The sequence below is a fragment of the Oreochromis aureus genome, linkage group 13 (genome assembly GCF_013358895.1).
Source record: "Oreochromis aureus strain Israel breed Guangdong linkage group 13, ZZ_aureus, whole genome shotgun sequence".
NCBI classification, from domain to species: domain Eukaryota; kingdom Metazoa; phylum Chordata; class Actinopteri; order Cichliformes; family Cichlidae; genus Oreochromis; species Oreochromis aureus.
Window position 1 is genome coordinate 23,966,682 of NC_052954.1, and position 20,047 is coordinate 23,986,728.

A 20,047-nucleotide genomic window follows, 5' to 3' on the forward strand; every position below is an offset into this window, starting at 1 on the left:
CTAGAATAGCTGCTCCAGCAGATTGCAGACGCAGCATCTGAGGTCTCTGTGCAGATACTGCACAGAGCCCCAGCAGAAGTTTATTGGCAAGCGGTCTCTATAAATTCTATGGCTGCCATTCAAAGATGCACAAATCTACTCATTAGTGCTTAATAATACACAAATAAAATAGTATAATTTCACTCACCAAAACTGAAGCAAAAACTTCTTAGAGACCATAAGCAAAAAAATACTGATGATATTCATCACATAATTTCATAAAAAATGCTCCAAAAGGCACCAACAACACAAACACAGCTGTTCTGTGACTTTTAATAATTACCTCCAGAGGAACTGGAGTTTTTGGAACTTCTGCATTGGTTGGCAATTGCAGGTCACAAACACTCAGTCATTTCTGTTTTAGAAATGATGCAAAGAACAGATAACAGCCTCAAAATGAGCAAATGGTGAAATATGTTATTAAATGTTCAGGGTGCATGACCTTGTAAAACTAGCAGGAGAACAATGATCTTTGACAAGTGTAATATGGTTGGTTGTATATATTGAGGATTAGTAATAAGGAAGGGAGCAGCAGTTGTAGAGTAGGTGTTAGAAACACAGAGGTAATTGAAAATGAAGGTGTTAGTGGCTGGGAGTGAAACGACAGGGGCCTTTACTGACAGATTAAAAGTATTTAAGGAAAATACGAATTTAAAAAATCTAAGTACCCAAAGCACCTTCTCATGGATGCTTTCCATCTATACAGATTTAATTCATAGCCTAAATATGACACTTGATGACACTAAATATGAGTCTTGATAAATAGAATAACTATTAATCAACAAATCCTGACAACAGTGTAACCTTGAATAAAAAGGAGAATAAGAAAAGCATGGAATGAAAGCACATAAAGAAATAAGAAGCACTCCCAAGGAACCACTTTGAATAGCTGATAACACGTTCTCGTCGCAGCCTGAAACAGTGGGATTCAATACAAACATGCAGCGAGAGATTCATGAATTTTCTGCCATCACACAGCGCTTCTGTGTCTGAGCCGGCCACTTAATTAAACACTTTCACCTTTCACCATTAGTCGTCATAGAAACTCCCAATGGGTGATAAATCGATGATAATACTGAAGCGACTATCTGAAATGATTTTGCTGGGGTTTTTGTGTGTGTGTGTTTATAAGAAAGAAAGATGGCATTTAATCATTAATAGGTTTATTACACAGGGCTCTATTTTACCAGAGTCACCACAAAGACAAGCACAAAGTAGGGGGTCGTGTTTGAAAGCTCGGTGACGGTGCCAAGTAGCAGTGATATGCACAAAAGGACAGGGTGACGAGAATAAAATAGGAGGGTGCTGCTCTCACAGCCAAAAATACCAAGACAACAGGTAAAGTATGTTTTAGTATCAGTAAAGTGCACAAATGGAGCTTAAATGAATTAATGCCCCGTAATCCTGTTCTTCAGCTAAAACTTTCCTGTCCCCACTGCGTTAAACTTACCAGTGACATGTAAACTTTGAAACTACTGTTAACGCTCATAAACTGTGTGTATGTGTGTGGATTGTTATACAAATAGAAGCACAGTTCTCCCTGAAACGGACTGAAGAAGCCATGATTTAGCATGAAAATTTATATTTCCTGAGCTGTCAAACAACATATGCAGATATTCACGTGTACACAGAGAAACAGATGTGTAAACACAAACACACACACACATACACAAAAGTGGCAGACAAATAGAAAAGATGAATAATTACACATTTACTGGTCAGAGGGAGTAAACAGCTCAGCAAGTGTGCCGTGGTGGTCACACTGTGACAGATGGACAGTGTTGTGACAGATGCGCCTCTGTTCAAGCTGAGGGTCAATGCTCGCAGGCTGCCAGTGACACATACACATGACAGCTCACACAAAACATCTTTCCTATATTCTAAAATGATAGCTGTTGCTCCACTTAAGCACTTGTGATTTTACAAGCTGCAGGAGTTATGTGCGATTTATTTTTTAATGACTGAAATAGAAGAAGTATTCCATTTTTGTGTATTTTCTGCTTTTCCAATTCCACCCCACACAAGCCATTTGAGATGATTTTTGCTTTACATAGTTATTTTGTAAATATTGCTAAACTGTCTCGCAGCTACAACCTTCCTCTCAAGAGTGTCGAGAGGAAGGTCTTTATTTTGTTATAATACTGCGCAGCCTGTAGAGTTAAGACTACAAAAGACTACAAAATCAGCATTTTAAATAGATATTCAGCTAAATTAATAAACTCAGTACCAAGATGGAGTTTCAGGCTTTTCTACATCAAACACACCACTGTAAGCAGTTAAAAGTCCATGAGGGATGAAGCAATTATAGAGATTTTTTTTCCTTCAATAATTCTGTATTTTCATATTTTAATGTTCTGGCAGATATTTTTATCTTACCACACTGATGGCATCAGTTTCTCTTCTGTACACGTGCTCAGTTATGGAAACATTTAATAAAAGCACCTATCAACAGAATGCTTCTGACCTGACTGCAGTGTGATACAAGGAGATCAATATCCATGAACAATCAGAGAAAAATGGTGACGGGGATAGAACTGCTGTGCTTTTTATCTTCTTTTAGACATGCACTCTTTTCTATTAATGTGACAGCATGTGAACATGTGTAGGCAACATGTGTGAATAAGCACCCTGGTCATTTTTTTGTGTTACCTTAAGCACAGTTTCAACTGGGCATGTCCCTCCTGCCAGTTGTTCAGTTCAATAAAAATGTGATTGTTTGGGCGAATGCTTTGAACAGTAATAAGAGATACATTATAGCATTTTATCGCCTCAACCCCACAACTAATTTGCATAAAGATTAAGACATCCATCTATACTCCATTTTTACTGTTCCCATTATACAGCAGTCTGTCTTGAAGCCAGTGTGCAAAGGGAAATGGCATCTACTAGTAGCACACCCACAAAGGTACTTTTGTTATTTAGTATCCTAGATGAGATACTGTGTGTGTACTGAGTCTACAATTTGTCCAGAACTGAGGGGGCTGTATACACCTACAAGTGTTCTGGTCTATGCTTACATGTTGAACAACAAGAAGAAGAAGAGCTACTAGCACAAAAAATGCATGTGGAAGACAGTGAGTAGTGCGACTGCTGCAATATCTCCACTTTGACTTGTTGATGAAAACGGCAGTAAGTGCTAAGTGATAACTGATTCACAAAACACAGTACAGACATGATGCCATCTTGGTTTTCAAACCAAAGGAGAAAGTACACTACATTGCCAAAGGTATTTACTCACTCACAACCCAAACGATGGGTTTGGTGGTTGCCAGGGGGGATTATGGTGTGGGTTTGCTTTTCAGGATTCAGGCTTTGCCCCTCATTTCCAGTGACAGGAGCTCTTAAGCATATCAATACATTTTGGACAATTTTATGCTTACAGCTTTCTGGGAACAGTTTGGGGATTGCTCTTTCCTGTTCCAACATGACTGCACACCAAAGCAAAAAGCAAGGTCGATAAGGATATAGAAGAGGGAGTTTGGTGTGGAAGAACTTGAGCAGCCTGCAGAGTCCTGACCTCAACCTGAAAGAACACCTTTGGGATGAATAAGTGCAGAAACTGCGTGCCAGGCCTTCTCATACAACATTACTGTCTGACCTCATAAATGAGCTTCTGGAAGAATGGTCAAAAATTCCCAAATACACAATCCTAAACCTTGTGGAAAGCCATTCCATCCCAAAAGAGCTAAAGCTCCTATAGCTGCAAAGGGTGGGCAAACATCATGTTAAAACCTATGGATTAAGAATGGGATGCCACTCAAGTTCACATGCGTGCAAAGGAAGATGAGTGAATACTTTTGGCAATATATATTAGGGCTGAAGCTATTTTAGTAACCAAGTAATCTATCGATCGTTCCATCAATTAATCGAGTAATTGAATAAGAGATACTTTTGTCTTCTTAATGAGTAATAACAAAGATTCATAAGAGGAAAACCACTCAGTGGTTTCCATTTTAGAACTTGCAGTGTTTTTAAGTTTAGCTGCATGCAACAGCTGTCAAAAAACAAACAACCAAGCCCTTTGATTGTATGTCCATGCCATATTGAAATGTAATTTTTCAACAAAAAAAAATTTCTTAAATGCAAAAATATATAATGAATCTCAAGGTAAAATAAAATAGGATATATGTGCAATCTAAACTATGTCATAAAAAATGTACCTTTATCTTCTTGGAAGGTTTTCTGACGTAATAGGATACAAGTTTTTGTGCTACTGAAATAAGATGTAATGCTGGTCTAGACATTAATTGATATTAATGATAATTCACTGTCTAACCTAACAACTCTTAGGTCAATGGCTCACTGAAAAGATGGTAAATGGCCTGTATTTGTATAGCGCTTTACTTAGTCCCTAAGGACCCCAAAGAGCTTTACATTCATTCACCCACATTCACACACTGGTGATGACAAGCTACATTGTAGCCACAGCTGCCCTGGGGCATACTGACAGAGGCGAGGCTGCCAGACACTGGTGCCACCGGGCCCTCTGACCACCACCAGTAGGCAACGGGTGAAGTGTCTCGCCCAAGGACACAACGACCGAGACTGTCCGAGCCGGGGCTCAAACCGGCAACCTTCAAATTACAAGACAAACTGCCAACTCTTGAGCCACGATCACCCAGATAAGTAAACAAAAACTATTGTAAAATCATGAACATGTGCAACACTTAATAATGTAATTAATGTTATATTTTGCATCATTAGCTTGAAATCTGTAAGCACTTCAGTCTTTGTCCTGTCAGCAAAATATAATGTTAACATTTTAAATAATCTGCCACTAGCATGTCATTAAAACTACTTTTATTAAATTAGTTTGTTTAAAAAAAAGCAATGAAGCCAAGAATTTAATTAAACTAATTTAATGCAAGCACTTAATTAGCCTGTAAAATATGGCATCAGGAATGGAAACTATCCAATATGGGTGCAACAGAAAACGAAAGTAGTTTATTAAAACAGTTAAAGCTGTTATCAAATTATAGCTGAGCTGAAATTTGGCAGCTCTGACAGGTATTTGCAGACATTAAATTAATGTGTTAGGAAAATATTCTCCATCTTGTGATGAAAACCACAATGAGAACTTGGCCTAGTTGGGTAGTTGCATTTAGTTTGCAAAACACTTCAGACAATCTCCAAATATGGTTATCTGGACCACAATGACATAAATCACACAAACTGCGTGTATTCAGAAACGTCTGTATTGTGCCCTGCTCATGGTTTTTACAATTTCTGTGCACTTCAATGTGATTCACTCTGGTAATGGGTTTCCATCCTGAGAAATAAAAAATATGGAAATAGATAAAATAAAATCCCAAGTCTGTCCTTTAGAAACATCCTTTTAAATATAAAGCAGACCTTGTTAAGTTCTGCTGCTTGTGGTCTGCTTTACCTTTTTAAGGTCTGCTATATGTGAAGTACTTGACCCCTATCAGGAAGTGCGACAGAGCTGTGAAAATATTTGTCAACTGCCAACATGTGATGAATTTCACTTCAGATGAGGTCATCACATGTCCTCTTTGCTTTGTTTACTTGCTTATCTTTTTGTGAGTTGTGGCAATAAATTAATTTTAAGGCAAGTCATACTTTTTTTAAATAAAAAGATAAAGAGCTACAGAAGAACAGATCCTTCTGATCTCATTGAAAAGTCAGCCTTGATGAAAAGAGACGTGTTTTACAGCACCTGTCATAGAGTATAAAGAGCAGAGTTAGGGTAAGCGAGTGAGTCACTTTAGAAATGACAGATGGACAAAAGAGCCAAGAGCTCCCATCAATCATCGAGTACAGAAAGACGCAAAATCAGTCTTTTGTTTCCTCTTAATTAATCATCATTCCTTCATCCTCTCAGTGCTTACAGTAAGAGCCTGTCATTACATTACTCAACAAAACCCCATTTTGCTTTCTCCACAGTCTGGTGAAGCGCTCGCTGTTTGCGTCTAACTTCTTCTTTCCGTTTAGTCTTTAAATTCAACAGAACACCTGCTCCTGGAAGCAGGCTGACAGAGCTCTAATTCTCCAGCAGTGTCCAGTGGTGTTTGGGAACTCATCACTCACAGACACACACACACAGGAAGGACAGGCTAATTAGTTCTCTGCATGCTCTACCCACAATTGTCTCCTTAGCAAGATATTAGACTCTGTACCACCCTGTTGTGCGCACATACACAAATTTAGCATGACGCAGCAAGCTGAATTCCTGTCTCTCTGAGGTTCACGCTGTGCTGTCAGTCTCCTTCTCACTGATTATAGCAATGATCACTAAGGTTCAGACGGCGTCTCGTAAATGCACGAGTCAAACAATCACTCTTCATTAGCAGCTGATAGTTTTATTGTTGCCAAAGATGAATGTCACTCCATAAATAAATTTGTCTTCACTCATTTTGTTCTAGGTGAGTTTGTACTCAAAGGCAAACAAGGTAATTGCATGCAAGAGGCAATTATCAAGATGTTCCGTTGTCATTGGTTATCAGCAATCAAAGTCATATAACATGATGGCTGCATGTCCAGCTGTTACAAAACAGAGGTTGAAACACCATTTCTCAGATGCTGGCTGAAGAAGAGAAGTATGTGCCAAGTACAACCACGGAGGAATACAGATCTGCTGGTAGCTGTGGGAGTTACGAGTGTCTGCTGTTGATTTAGTCAGTTTACGATCTCATGACTATACCTGGAAAAATCCATGCACTGCAGAGCAACTCTAGAAGGGGATGTTTATAGATTTAGAACGGCTCCCATTTGATTCCAGAAAGATTAGCGAAGTCTATAAATATTGTAAATTGTGCAGCTCTAATCTGTAAATCTTAAATCAGCCTCGACTGACAGCATCTGAATTATGATTTGTTCTTATATAACATCAGCCCAAATATAGCCATAAACTAAAATGAGAAGAAGAAAAAGCCAGGGAACACATACCATTTAGTGGGAGAAAAAATAGTTGGTTAGATAAACAAAGCTAAATATCAAGCTCATTAGAGTGTCCCTGAGTAAAGTTCACCACAGGCTGGGACGCATATGCAATACCCCTACGGAGATTTTCAAATCAAAGTGTTTAAAGTGTTATATGTGGTTTTTCTGCTTAAGTTACAGAAAGATCAAACGTTCTCACAAATCTGTTTTATAAAGAGGCCTTAGAAGTCACATCTATCATGCATGAGGAGGCTCAAAAATTCACATGAAAGGTGTCTGCTTCCCAAGCAACCACAACCTACCGACACTCATCAGAGAGAACATTTAAGATCTATAGAAAAACAAGTCAATCTTGAAGGCTCCTGCAGTTTTTTCGCCTTTTTCAATATGCATACCCAGCAACCAACTTTGTATTAATGAGGTAAAGGTCATTCTCTTTCCTCCCACACAATCCACTTCCTGCTAATTGTTGATTACTATCTGTAACACAATGTCAAGAGTTCAGATTTTTATTCTGCACAAAATGCAGCTGTTTTAAATGAGCTGCTGTGTCCACAAACATAGTGCATAACACATTTATTCGGCCACCATCAGGTGCAATGGTACATCTACCAGTATGAACAAGCTCGTTAAAGGAAAGGATTTTTTTAAAATCTAAAATATCATTATTATTATAATAATCTCTGAATTTGCAAACTCATAGTTTCACAAAAAAGAACACATAATAAAGCACATGTTTTTTGATGATTTCGAATTTCAGTTATTTATTTGCATTCCTGAACACAAAAATTAGTTGTAGTGGTTGAACGCATTGCTTGACAAATTTCTGACTTCTAAGAAGCTCAAATTTGATGATAAAAATGTAAACTCAGTTTGTTATTTACATAATAAATAAGAATTAAATGATTTGTTTTAAACATGCTTTTCCTAGATTTCTAAAATATTTGTGTTTTCCAGTTTTAGGACAGATGATCTAACAAATTTGTTAAGCACTATACATTTAAAGCTTAATGTATCTAACTACTCCATCTCTCCATACTACAGTAGAGTTGAAGTAAGGGCCCCCGGGATCTGTTTAGTTCAGATAAAGTCAATATGAAGCTAGTGCACTCTGTCTTGGTTATACACATCAAGTAGTTCTCTTTTGAAGCTGTAGTTGTTTTCGGACCATTACCCTCTTGGCCCTTCCCTACAGTGCTTCTTGCTGAGAGAAGATTAACACAAAGGGGATTTTTATTACAAAAAAGACTTACTTGTCTAACCCATTCTGAAACAGACATTTAATCTCTCTGGAATAAGCAAAGTGAAATCTTATATAAGGCCTGCGAGGCCAAAATGCATTTTACAGACTGAATTTGAAAGGTAATACCATTTAGAAAAAATAACATAAAATATGCTTGTTAAGCATATCTTTTTGACTGTTGCTTGCTCAGCAATAAAGCACATACCAAGGTGTGTGTTTCTTATCTTGTTTTAGCTTTTCAGGTAAGAGGGACCCAAGCAATTGGTTTTTTATAGATTCTTCATGTTTCATGTCACTGGAGAGGAGCTCTTGTATGAACGGGGACATGCAGAAGTTAGAGTGTTAGAGTACCATCAGAATTCTGCCATCTGTTGTGGAGCTATATGCAGTAGAGAGGAAGCAGCAGTGTTTGGATGCATGCAGGTCAGCCTGTCAGCCTGTCAGCCTGCAGATGTTCAATCGATTGCAGTTTAGGAAACACTGAAAGCTGATAAATGTGCCCAACTAGGTCTAGCTCCTCATGAGGATAGATGGGGTTCGGTTTGGTGGTGATGGAGTCACTTTGCACTCATCATGCTCAAAACACCTCCTTGCGTTTCCATGGTAACAGGAAGCACTCAGCGCCGGCAGCACACTCCTTGTGGAGCCCAGCAGTTTCTGTTCATCCGCAATCGATTTTCCCGACTGAGCGTGTGGATCTCTGCTAATGTTTGTTTGCTTGCGAGAAGTTTGCGGATGTTTGCAGAGTTTTGTGAAGGGTCATAAGAGTCAGCAAAAGGACAGAGAGATAAAGAGTGAAAGAGAGATAAATGTTTTATAGCGTTAAGGTCATCATTATTCAGACTGCAAGGGGGACAAATCTCTCAGCAGCTGCTGTCTCTTTTTTAATTTCGACAAACTACTTTCAACTACGGCTCGATGGGGACAGAGAATTTAAGACTACATTTCTGTTTGCAAGTAAATATCTACAGTGTATCATTAGCTAAATGGCAGTTCACTCTCAATCTGCTGACAGAAAGAAAAGAGCATAAGACATGCAGAGAAGGGGAGAAAGACAAAGAGAATATTGAATGCTAATGACTCTGGTGGACTGTGGTTTTTGTGAAAATTAAACATATTTTCTAGCGTCTTTGCAATTCCCACAAAGTCTCATTTGCTCAAAAAGTTGCACAAATCCTTAAAACTTTTTTGGTCACAGAAGTGCCTGCGCAGCCTCGAGGCTGCCTGTCAGCATTCGGACTTACAGCCTTCTGATTACTATGGAGAGAAGCCAGGGATCATTGGGTGGGTTCCTTTTTATTATGCTTTGGTAAAACAGCCAAGGATGAGAAAGTGATGCCCTTCACCATATACAGTCTGTGTTGATGGCTTTAACACACCAACTGATACATGCCAGACATCAGAATTCATTTTACAGTTTTGCATTGTTCTTCCTTTGTTTTTCACTCAGGTTTGTTGCTATGGAGGCAGAAGGGAGAGGATTCGCTGCAAGTGATTTGGTGTAGGAAACATCCGGCACAGATGTGGAAAAAAAGGGAGAGAGGAAAAAACATCCGGCGTAGATGTGCGCATTCTTTAGGAAAACAGATGTATTTCAGGAAGCACTCAGACTGCAATTAGTGTGGGATGATGTGTGCATGAGCATTCACCTGCCTTTGAATTAGTGGACAAGTGAGGAGAATTATAAGTGTTATATATTCTATTAGCAGTGAAGGAAGTCAACATAGCCAGAAAAGTCTCCTCTGCAATCACTTGCATGAAGGCAAATTCTCTGCACTGTCACACTTCAATGACTCTACTGGACCAATTAAGCAGGCAATCACTAAGTGGAAAAAATTGAAGGCTCACCATCCTCACCTTTATCTCTGTTCTCCTAACTCCTAACTTTTACCACTGGCTGCCAAACAGTTTTTGTTCCCTCAGCCCTTAAAGTATTCTTGCTTGTTACATCCTCATCCTGCTCCACCAGTCCAGCTTCTTTTTATTACCTAAACGAGCCTTGTTTGGAATAACATAGCATTCCAGTGGCTAGTGTTGAGTTGCAAATTTTAAAAGATGGTTCGAGCACCGCTCAGGTTAGAAGGAGTGTATTTCTACGTCCAGATGCCAATTAAAATCAAAAACACAAAGATCACAGGAGAAGAGCAGAGTTCTATGTTTTATTGAACAGCAAGTTCAGCAAAACATAGGAAAAAGCAAAAAGCTCCCCTAGGGTGTTCGCTGTGAGCACATCCAGATCAAAAACCAACACAAACAGACAAACAGCGGCCAAAAAGCTACCCGGGGCGCATCTGACCCATCTTTTTATAGGGTCAGTGACCCCTCCTCCTCCCGTTGGGTATTTTCCATTCCTTGTTTTTTACTTGATTCATATTAAATTTAAACTAATAAGTATTTTCTCAACTCTACACAACTCTCCCTCAATTATCGATGCAATATGTTTGTCAATACTTTTTCCCAATCACTTGTCAATTTGCACTTTGTCCCTTCTTTAATCTCCGACACTTGTGTTACATAACTTTCTGGCACTACTCCATGACCTTCCTAGCACTGTTCCCAGCATCCATCACTTTTAATTGGGTCCCTTTGACAGTTTTATGGCCAGATCGAGTCCAAAAGTCAGCAAAACTACAGATATCAAACCGATTGCAGAGACAAAACAATGAATCCTCCTGACAACTTTGTCAGGTTTGCTGCCAGGGGTATGCCACTATATCCGTTAAGGAAAGGTTTTTCACAACTTTGGGCAACGGAGACAGGCAAAAAGTGTCCCAGGTGCACTGTCAGCCGGGCCAACTTTGTTTACCATATTGGTTAAAGATGGGTGGTTCACCACCTTCTGGCAGCGAAGATGGGCAGAGAGGCTCCCAGGTGCATCTTAGCAGGACCACGTTTATTTAACCCTGTTTGGACTTGTCACCGTTGGCCATAACACAATGAAAGGTTACTTATTGATCCTAATTACTTCATTTCAGACAGTATTGATCACATATGGTCATACAAAAAGTGGCACAAACTTCATTAATATAATTGTGGATAATATTTGACCCAGATGTGTGGGTCTTGTGATTTTAAACATGTAGGTTAAAAGCTTATCACAGTGATTCCATTATATAAACACTCCAGTGCAGGTATATGTATAAAGTGCATACGAGTATATATTTTGATATATATGTGAGTATATGTCTGGTCTATACAGGTATATATATCATAAACAAATCCACAACACCAGGGGGCATTTAACTGACATAAATGTCAGGGGTTCATGTGTAATTAATGACCAGTGAAATCCTGCTTCTGACAGTGAGGTCCACTTAAGTAGGCAGAAGTTTTTTTTTTGTAATCAGTGGTGAACAATGAAAACTAAGACTATTTCTATTATTCCAGTTGGTCTGCACTGACAATAAAAAGGCAAGTGGCCTCACAGTTCGAGTCTGTAGGACTAAACATGTATGATCACCCTGCACTTCTTGTGCCAAGTGATTGAAATGATAAAAGCTGACCCCGTGAAGGGAAGGCATTTTAGATAGATGTATCAGTGAGATGTGAACATGATATATGAAATTTGGTAAGAAGGTTGGTTATCTATACGTAAGAAGCATCAGAGAACATGCTTGAACATAAAGCTTCTTTCTGTTTTTAGAAAGCAAATATCCACAAATCTGCTCATCTAATGTGTGGATTCAGAGCCGGGCAACCTGTGTAACTTTTAGCACTTGCAGGCTTTATGTTAGCAGGTGTTTGTTTTAACACCATTCCCAACTATTTCTGGACGTTCGTTGAATTTGCGCGAACACAAGACACCGACGCCTTTGCGCACAAGAAGGTAGCAGCATCTAACCGGGAGTGTGCGTTCACACGAGACTTACATGGCGCGTGCTGTCATCACGTCACAGCATCACATCATTTTTGCTCGTGGTTAAAAGCGACAGATGAAGAGATGTCAGCTGCCACTGTTTTAAAGTGAAAAGTAGTGTGTTTTGTGCACCCCCTCCTCCCCCACCCTCCACTCTTTCTCTTTCCCTCATTTTCCTTTCGCTCAGCTCGGGTTTTGGCGCTGTAGCAATTTGCTGCGTTGTTGGAGGCATTTTTACGCACGAACGGCAGCTGTGCTCGCAGCGCTGTCAACACCACAAGCACATGGTTTCACTCGGCCTCATAAAAACACACGACGAAAACACACACCCGCGAATTAATGTCCGAAGAGGGTTAGGAGTCATTTCTGATTGTGTGCAACAAGTCTGAGAACAAACATCCACTCATATCAGTGTTTTTAAGAGTTTTTTCATTTCATTCTTTTTTTTAAAAATTGCCTTACCTGACAATGATATACATGACCAGCACGTTTCCAACCAGCCCCACGACGCACACTATGGAGTAAAGAGCGGTGATGGCAATCGCTATGATAACCGGATTGGCGTCGATTTCCATGTTGTTCCCTCTACTCCCCTCCGCGAAGCTTGTGTTGTCGGTGAAGTTCCCACACAAGCTGCTGCTGTTGTAAAACGAGCACAGCTGGCTCCGTTGATCCGCTTCCGAGCAGTTGCCGGCGCTGTCCATGGTCCTCGACCGGTATGTACCGCAGGCGCGTTTTTCACCTCCCCTCAGGTGCCTGTCGAGCGCGCTCGGTGCCTGTGATGCCCCGCTGGGTGCTTCTCTGTCGTGTGCTCGGGGCAGCTCTGCCTGTAAGGCGCGGGACGGGCCGCCGGTGGCGTTAAACCTCAGCGTGTTGAAGAATGTGGCGTGCGTATTGACGGTTTGAGGGTTAACGGCAGGGTGAGCGAGTTTTCTGACGACCTTCGCGCAGAACGGCGAGCCTGCACGGGACAGAAGCGACGACGTGAAAATGAATTAGTTCGCTCCCTTTCTTCTTTCACCCTAGGGTCTTTCCTCTCTTTTTTCCTTACTGCCTGTTTCCTATCCTTTCATTCCCCCTTTTTGTTCGCACATGTCTACTCATTCGTTCCTTCCCACCCCTTTTCGCGTGCCTTGTTGTGCTTCCTTTAGTCCCCCCTTGCTCCGTCCTTCTTTCCTTTTCGTCTCCTTACTTTCGTTCCTTCTTTCTTTCTTTCTTTCTTTCTTTCTTTCTTTCTTTCTTTCTTTCTTTTTTCTCATTTTCCACCTTTCACCCCCCAGTCGTGTTTTCCCTTCTTCCCTTGCTCCATCCGTTCTTCCTTCTTTTCTTTTTCCCTACTCACTCTTTTGACCATTTTGGGTTTAAAAAATATTTTTTATAATTTTTTAAATATTTTATATATTTTCTTTCATTTCTTATATACTTTTTTGACCACTTCCCCCTCCTTTTAACTTTCCTGCTTCTTTATTTTTTCATTCTACATGTTAACATCTCCTTTCTCTTACTTCACTTTTCCCCCTATTCTTTTACTTTTCTGTCATTGGGAAATTTATGTTGCTCATCTTTGTTCCTTCAGTACTTCAGTATTTTTTCTTAACGTTCCTTTCTTCTGTTTTCTCTGCGTTTTACGCATTACATTTTTCTTTCCCTAATTTTTATTTACTTTCCTTCTTCATTCCCATTCTTCTTCCCTTATTCCTCTTCTTCCTTCCTTTCTTCACCTCTTCTTGGTTCTTTCTTTCTTCATTCTGACTGGACATTTTTAAAAACCAGCCAAGAAACAGGCTATTGTTACCACTAGAAAATGCTTCTCAGGTCAGCTGTGATATCAGTTTCTATGAGCAGCAGTTTGCAGGACATATACTGTGTCTTTTAAAGTGAAGCATTACAGTGATAGTCTCTGCTTGTGTAGTACCTGAAGGATAGTAAAATGCTCACAGCAACAGTCTGAGCTAGCTCTGAGGACACTAAGAGAACGCTCGTGATTATCTGTCAAGTCACCCATGCCTGCACATGTAGCGCTTTGATGAGGCTTCTCACTTCTGATTTCAGTTTCTGTGCTTTATTCTAATTATGGGAGCCAAGCAGGGGAATGTAGCATGGCATAATCCAATAGGAATTGATTTTAATCGAGATAATGTCCCCACTTGTCTCATTACAGTTTCACATAGCTTCAAAAATGACAAAAGATCATTTAACAAATGTGCCAAAGGCTCCAGAGTAAAGCTTTTCAACATGATCATTACTGGTACTCAAAGTCACTGCTGTAAAATTGTTACTTGCAAACACTTTAATCAACACAAATTGCACAGTAAGAAGAACTTGAAAGCTTAATTCATCTGTGTGTTAAGTGATTAAAAAAGGGAGCATTACTGATGTTTTGGTGAAAGAACCGTTTTATCACTTCAGCTAAGGCTGACAAGCTCAACCCAGTATCCTTCAAATATACTGCTAGTGTTTTGTTGATTGTGATTAAAATGCCATTGATGATTGAACAGTGGGGATTTCTTGGAAAACTTGGAGAAGAACATGGTTTTTTATAATACACGTGTTTCCGCAGTTTTGAATGAATGAAGTGCCGCAGTGATGTTCAGGGTGAATGGTGGACGTAAACACCATAGTCCAGGGTTCAGACAGTTTAGACAGCAAAAGCACTTCGACTAAGATCAGTTAAAGACTGCTTTGGTTTGTAAGTGTCTAAACATAATCATTAATACTCTGAATAATTCTGCAGTTGATTTAAATTGATATGCATGGGCAGATATGTTTGGTGCATCAGCACATTTGCAAGTTTAAATGAGTTAACGAACATCAAGTCCTATTTACATATTTGAACATCATTTATGATGCTACAAATGTTATAGTTATATATGAAGACTCTTAGGAGATGATGTTACATTTCTTTGTTGCTACACTGTTTGGTTGTGACATTATAAAAACTGTTTCTTTTTAGCTCTGACTTTAATAGTAGAAACAGGTTTACTTCTGTGGCCACAAGGCTTTTGTGAGCTTATGGCTGAGTGCCCTTTTCAAAAAGGTCAGCTTCCTTTCTAAATGTGTTTTGCAGTGATATGTTCATGATTCAGCGGCGCAAGACTGAGAAGTGTTGCACCAAGAAGTGCTACACTCGTTGTTAAGACAGAGCACAGATGGCAGCTACATTTCATGGACAGACTTGTTATGTCAATCTTAATGATAGTAATTTATTTAAAGAAAAAGATAAAGGAAGCGACTGTTAGCCTCTTCATATGTCTAATTCAGGACTCTTTTTTTTGGGGTCTTTAGATTTTGTTCCCTGATATTCATGCGGGAATCACTTTAGGAATGGCTCACTTAATTCCAGAGCTGTACTTCTGAGAGAACATGACTTCATGTATTAAGTAATGTTTCTGGGGATTTGGGGGTTTCAGCAACCTGACTAGAGTTCAGGTTATAAATACAAAGTCATCTTTTAAGGAAACCTTCAGCTTTTTAAACCCAGTATTTTTCCACCAGCATCCAGCAGAAAGCTTAGAATAAAGAAATAATGAGGGTTTTATGTAAAACAAAAAATAAAATAATATTAAGATTAAAATAGAATGTATTTAGTTCTATTTATTAGATCACCAGACATAAGAGCAATGAGCCTATCAACATTACTAATAGGTAACTACATGTGGTTGCCATGCAGTAGGCTATTTATGATCGTTTACTTTCTTACAAAACAGTTCTGAAGGGGAGGAAAAAATATATTAGCACGTTTAAACCTATTTAAAAACAAAGTTGATGTCAAGCTATGCCAACCACTGCTAATTCAGTTTAATATTATTTATATAGCACCAAATCACAACAACACTCGCTTCAAGAAGCTTAATCTTTCTTAATCCCACCTGTGTTTGCGATGAATCCAATTAAAGGAGCGTACTCTGATAATAAATAAAACTCATGGCTGCCTAATATCGTTTAAAAAAACAAATTAATTTGTCCTGTGTATGACTTTATGAGCCTCTTTGACTTCTCATTGGATTTTAATTCTTATTAGTTTGGGCAGTGCAGCCAACCAGTGATGAAAAACCGTATCACTTTCTTTCTGTCCTTCACAGATTACAACAATCTGTGAACGGTGATAGATCATAAGTCGGATCAGCCGATGTTCTGGTTTTAGAGGGATTTCTGCAGGCACTGAGAAAAGGGTCACAGGAGCCTATCCCAGCTGTCAGCTCTGTGATAGACGGATACCCTGGACAGGCTGCCACTCAGAAAACTGTAAAAGGTGCAGGTACTACACAAACTATTAGCTCTTGTGATATGGATCCCAGTATTGTTTCCACAAAGTGTTATAAAAACTTCTTAGCTCATTAGCTCATTTTGAATTTGCTGGCAGCAGCATGTGTCAAAAAGTTGGGATGGGGCCATGTTTACCACTCTGTACTACTCCTTCTTTAAACAACAGTCCATAAACAGAATTTGCTGGATGTTTGTAAGAGGAATGTTGTCCCACAGCTACTCAGTAGTCCTGGGTGCTCTTTATTGCATTTTTCATTTCGTGATGCTCTAAGTGTTTTCAGTTGCTGAAAGGTCTGGACTGCAGGCAGGCCAGCTGAGCACCCGGACTCTTCTACTTGGCAGCTGTGGGGGGTTTTTTCTTTTTGGCTAAAAGCAGACCCAAAGAACAAACTCAGACAGCAGCTGGCAGGTTTAGAGTGTTTATTGTTAAGGAGTGATTGGTTTACGGATAGAGGGCATTTGGCTAGGAGATTCAACAGCACTACAGGCTTGCACATGAGAGTTCCGTCAGAGACGAGACAAAGAACTTAACTGGAGTCTTAAACAGGAATATGATTCATGTGAGAAATCCAGATGGTTATTAACAGCTTCACTTGAGTTAGGAGTGAATGGAGGTAGTTTGTGGGCAGGTGGTGGGTATCTAAGAGTTGGTGGAGAGATGGAGGATGGGCAGGCAGGTGAGCAGGCTGGTCTTTCCTTTGACAGGATATGGAGAGCTGGAGGTTTCCACAGATGACAGCTGAGCTAGTTTCCAGATGAATGTGTTTTCTGTGGGTGCACAGAGCAGACGACAAGGAGAAGCGAAAAGAGACTGAGTAAGAACTGAGCAGGTGATTACAAGCAACAAGAAAACAAGCTGGATGGTCCCCCACCTTTTTAGTACAGAGGACGGAGCATCCGTGTTTTCCAAAAAGAATTTTGACTTTTGATTTGTCTGACCAGAGTTTTCCACTTTGCTTCGATCCATTTTTAATGAGCTTTTTTAAGAGATGGTGACATTTCTGGATCATGTTCACGTATGGCTGCTTCTTTGGATGATCAAGCTTTAACCTGCATTTGTGAGTAGTGCATTTCTGGAAGGGCAGTGCAGTGATTTCTATGACAGAATCATGCCTGTTTTAATGCAGTGGTGCCTAAAGCCTGAAGATCATGGGCATACAATAATGAAATTTGTCCTTTTCCCTTGCACACAGAGATTTCTCCAGATTCACTGAATATCTTGATGACATTATTTACAGTAGATGATGACATAGTCTTCATAGTGAACCTCTTTGACTTAATACCTGTGTAAAATCTCCCTTTAGACCCAGTATTACTGAAATGTTGCCAGTTAACCTATTTAATTGGAAAATGTTCCCGCAGCTGTTTCTTTGTAGTTTCACTTTTCCATCCTTTCTTTGTGTCCTTCAAAACTTTTGATATATTGCTACCATCAAATTCAATATGACCTAATATCTTTCTTAAAGTAGCATATGCTCTCAGTTTAAACATCTGATATATTTTCTATGATCTAAAATATGGGTTTCTGAGATTTGCAAATTATTGGATTCTGTTTTTGTTGTTGTTGTTTTTTTGTGAAATGCAGTTGTACAAGTTGTGGCTTCTGTGGCAGAGCCACTTGAATAAATGGTTTGAAGAATTAAGTTTCTGATGTTGAATGCTTTTAGAAATTCTAACACTGTGTAATATTGTAATTCCTCTGAAGCAGTGCTGCCTCATTTATGCATCTTGGGTGAAGTGGTTGGTGGTAGGGGCTCTGTCCTGTTGCCATGGTGAGAATTACATTGCATCTCACAGAGAAAATACCCTCATATGCTCCACGGGTGGTTGTTGATCCTGTAGCGCAAGTACATCAAATTCACAGCACCTCACCTGCTTGTTTAAATAGGATGCAACCATATGGTGCAGAGTCAAGCAATCTAAAGGATTTTATTTTATTTTTATTTTTACAACTCCTCCCAGCCTCATTAAATCCCTCAAATCCCAGGTTCTTTTCGCAAGTTTATTTTTCTTAAAAGACACTTAGCAGAAATATATACTGAGAATCTCTGATGTTAAAACACATAATATGTTTCTGCTAACTAATAAAAGTCATGCTTAGACACCAGTATAGCTCAATTGGTGCTGTCTGTCTGTCCTATCCAATAAAGGCCAAAACACTAAAAATGTGGAATCCTCAGCACCTCAAGAGGGTACACGAAGTTTGACCGCTGTCCCTGTGACACTTTTTATTCGGTACTTGTCATCTCCATCTCTATTGAAATAATATGAATGAAGATTGAAGACGGGAGGGCAAAGATGAGGTTTGTGGGAAACAAAAGAAAGAAAGCTATATGGTGTGTTTAAAAATCATTGAATCCTGAATAAAAAAACTTATGACAAATCAAAATACAGGTTTGTAATTATGTTAAACAGAGAAGAAAACAGACAAAAAAGTAAACCTGAGACTGACCAAATGTTTCAGTCTACCATTTTTATACAAATTGTTTTAAAAAAAATTAATGCAACATGCCACGTAACAGAGTGCAAAATATCAGATTTTTGTGGAGTGATGAGACTTCAGCTGTATGAAATTGACATTTTAAATGAACATAGAGATCATAATTCCTTAAGATCAGTTCTTCTTTTAGTTGTGTCATTTCACTGTTTTCCCCTTTTCTGGAGTGGTTTAAAGGCTGGAGAATTAGCACCACCATCTGTTTATCCCAATCGAACAAGATGCTAATTCCCGGAGTGGGTGATGGATGCATTCATCATCTTTGTGCAGATTTTCTGTTTAAATTTGGACAAATTTTGAATGGAAATTTGACCACAGGCATCAAACACAGTCAAACAGACCAGCTGCATTTCTTTCTTGTACCCTACAGATCAAATCTCAGCTCAAAAACAAATTTTTATGGTGCATGTTTTTTTTCTTTTTCTTTTTTACTCCACTTGAATGCATCGTTCAGCCCAGTGTATAGAGCAGAACTCTAACTGACTTCATTGTAGGTGCCATTTTTTTGTAAGGAAAACATGTAGTGTAACTTCTGAAGCAGCTACAATATAGCAAAAAATCAGCATATGTATATATTTGACACTTCTGTCATTCAGTTTGAAATGCTTTAGTGCTTTTTGATCTGGAGAAATCGAAGTTATACACAACTCCAAAAACTTCTACTGCAAAGTATAAATGCAATGTTTTTTCAGCAAGCTAAAAATACCTTAAACTGCCTCCTGTAAAATCTTTAGAAGGACGCAGTCATCCTGTGATTGGTATCTGTTACCAAGCGCAGAAGAGGACACATGCATCACCGGGCAGACGCATTCCTCTTACGACCTCCAGTGTTTTCTCAGATATCTTCTTACCATACTCAGACTCAGATCTGTTTATACCAGACAAATGTTTATTCATTCTAGCTGGCTACACCTATTTGTCATCTTGAATTTGAAGAAATAGGCTTTATGTAACCACCTAAAGGCATGAGGCATTTGAGTCTGCATAGTACATGGCTATTGTGATGTAATCTCAAGTGAATGCTGTTACGTATTCAGAACAAATACTTGAATTAAAGCATGTTTCTTCCAACTAAAATGGGTGTTTTGATTGTGGAATTTTTTCTTTTTTCAGAAATCATATTGCGAAGCAAGGAAAAGCTTTTTAGAAGCAAACGAATAAAAAGCACATATTAAATAAAAAATGAACTCTAGATGCTGATTAGCAATCTTTGTCAGGGACAATGGTAATTTAAACAACATCTACT

The 20,047-nt window shown here is 39.1% G+C and overlaps 1 protein-coding gene across 2 annotated transcripts in view; it reads right to left on the reverse strand.

The window, feature by feature from the left end:
- oprm1 (opioid receptor, mu 1) overlaps positions 1-13,154 on the reverse strand; it is a 39,335-nt gene extending 26,181 nt beyond the window's left edge. For both annotated transcript variants that reach the window (XM_039622199.1, XM_031746779.2), the window contains exon 1: positions 12,501-13,154. In XM_039622199.1, the coding sequence (XP_039478133.1) occupies positions 12,501-12,742 (242 nt within the window). In that variant the 5' untranslated portion in view covers positions 12,743-13,154. The remainder of the gene's footprint in view (positions 1-12,500) is intronic.
- Between the last annotated feature and the right edge of the window lie 6,893 nt (positions 13,155-20,047).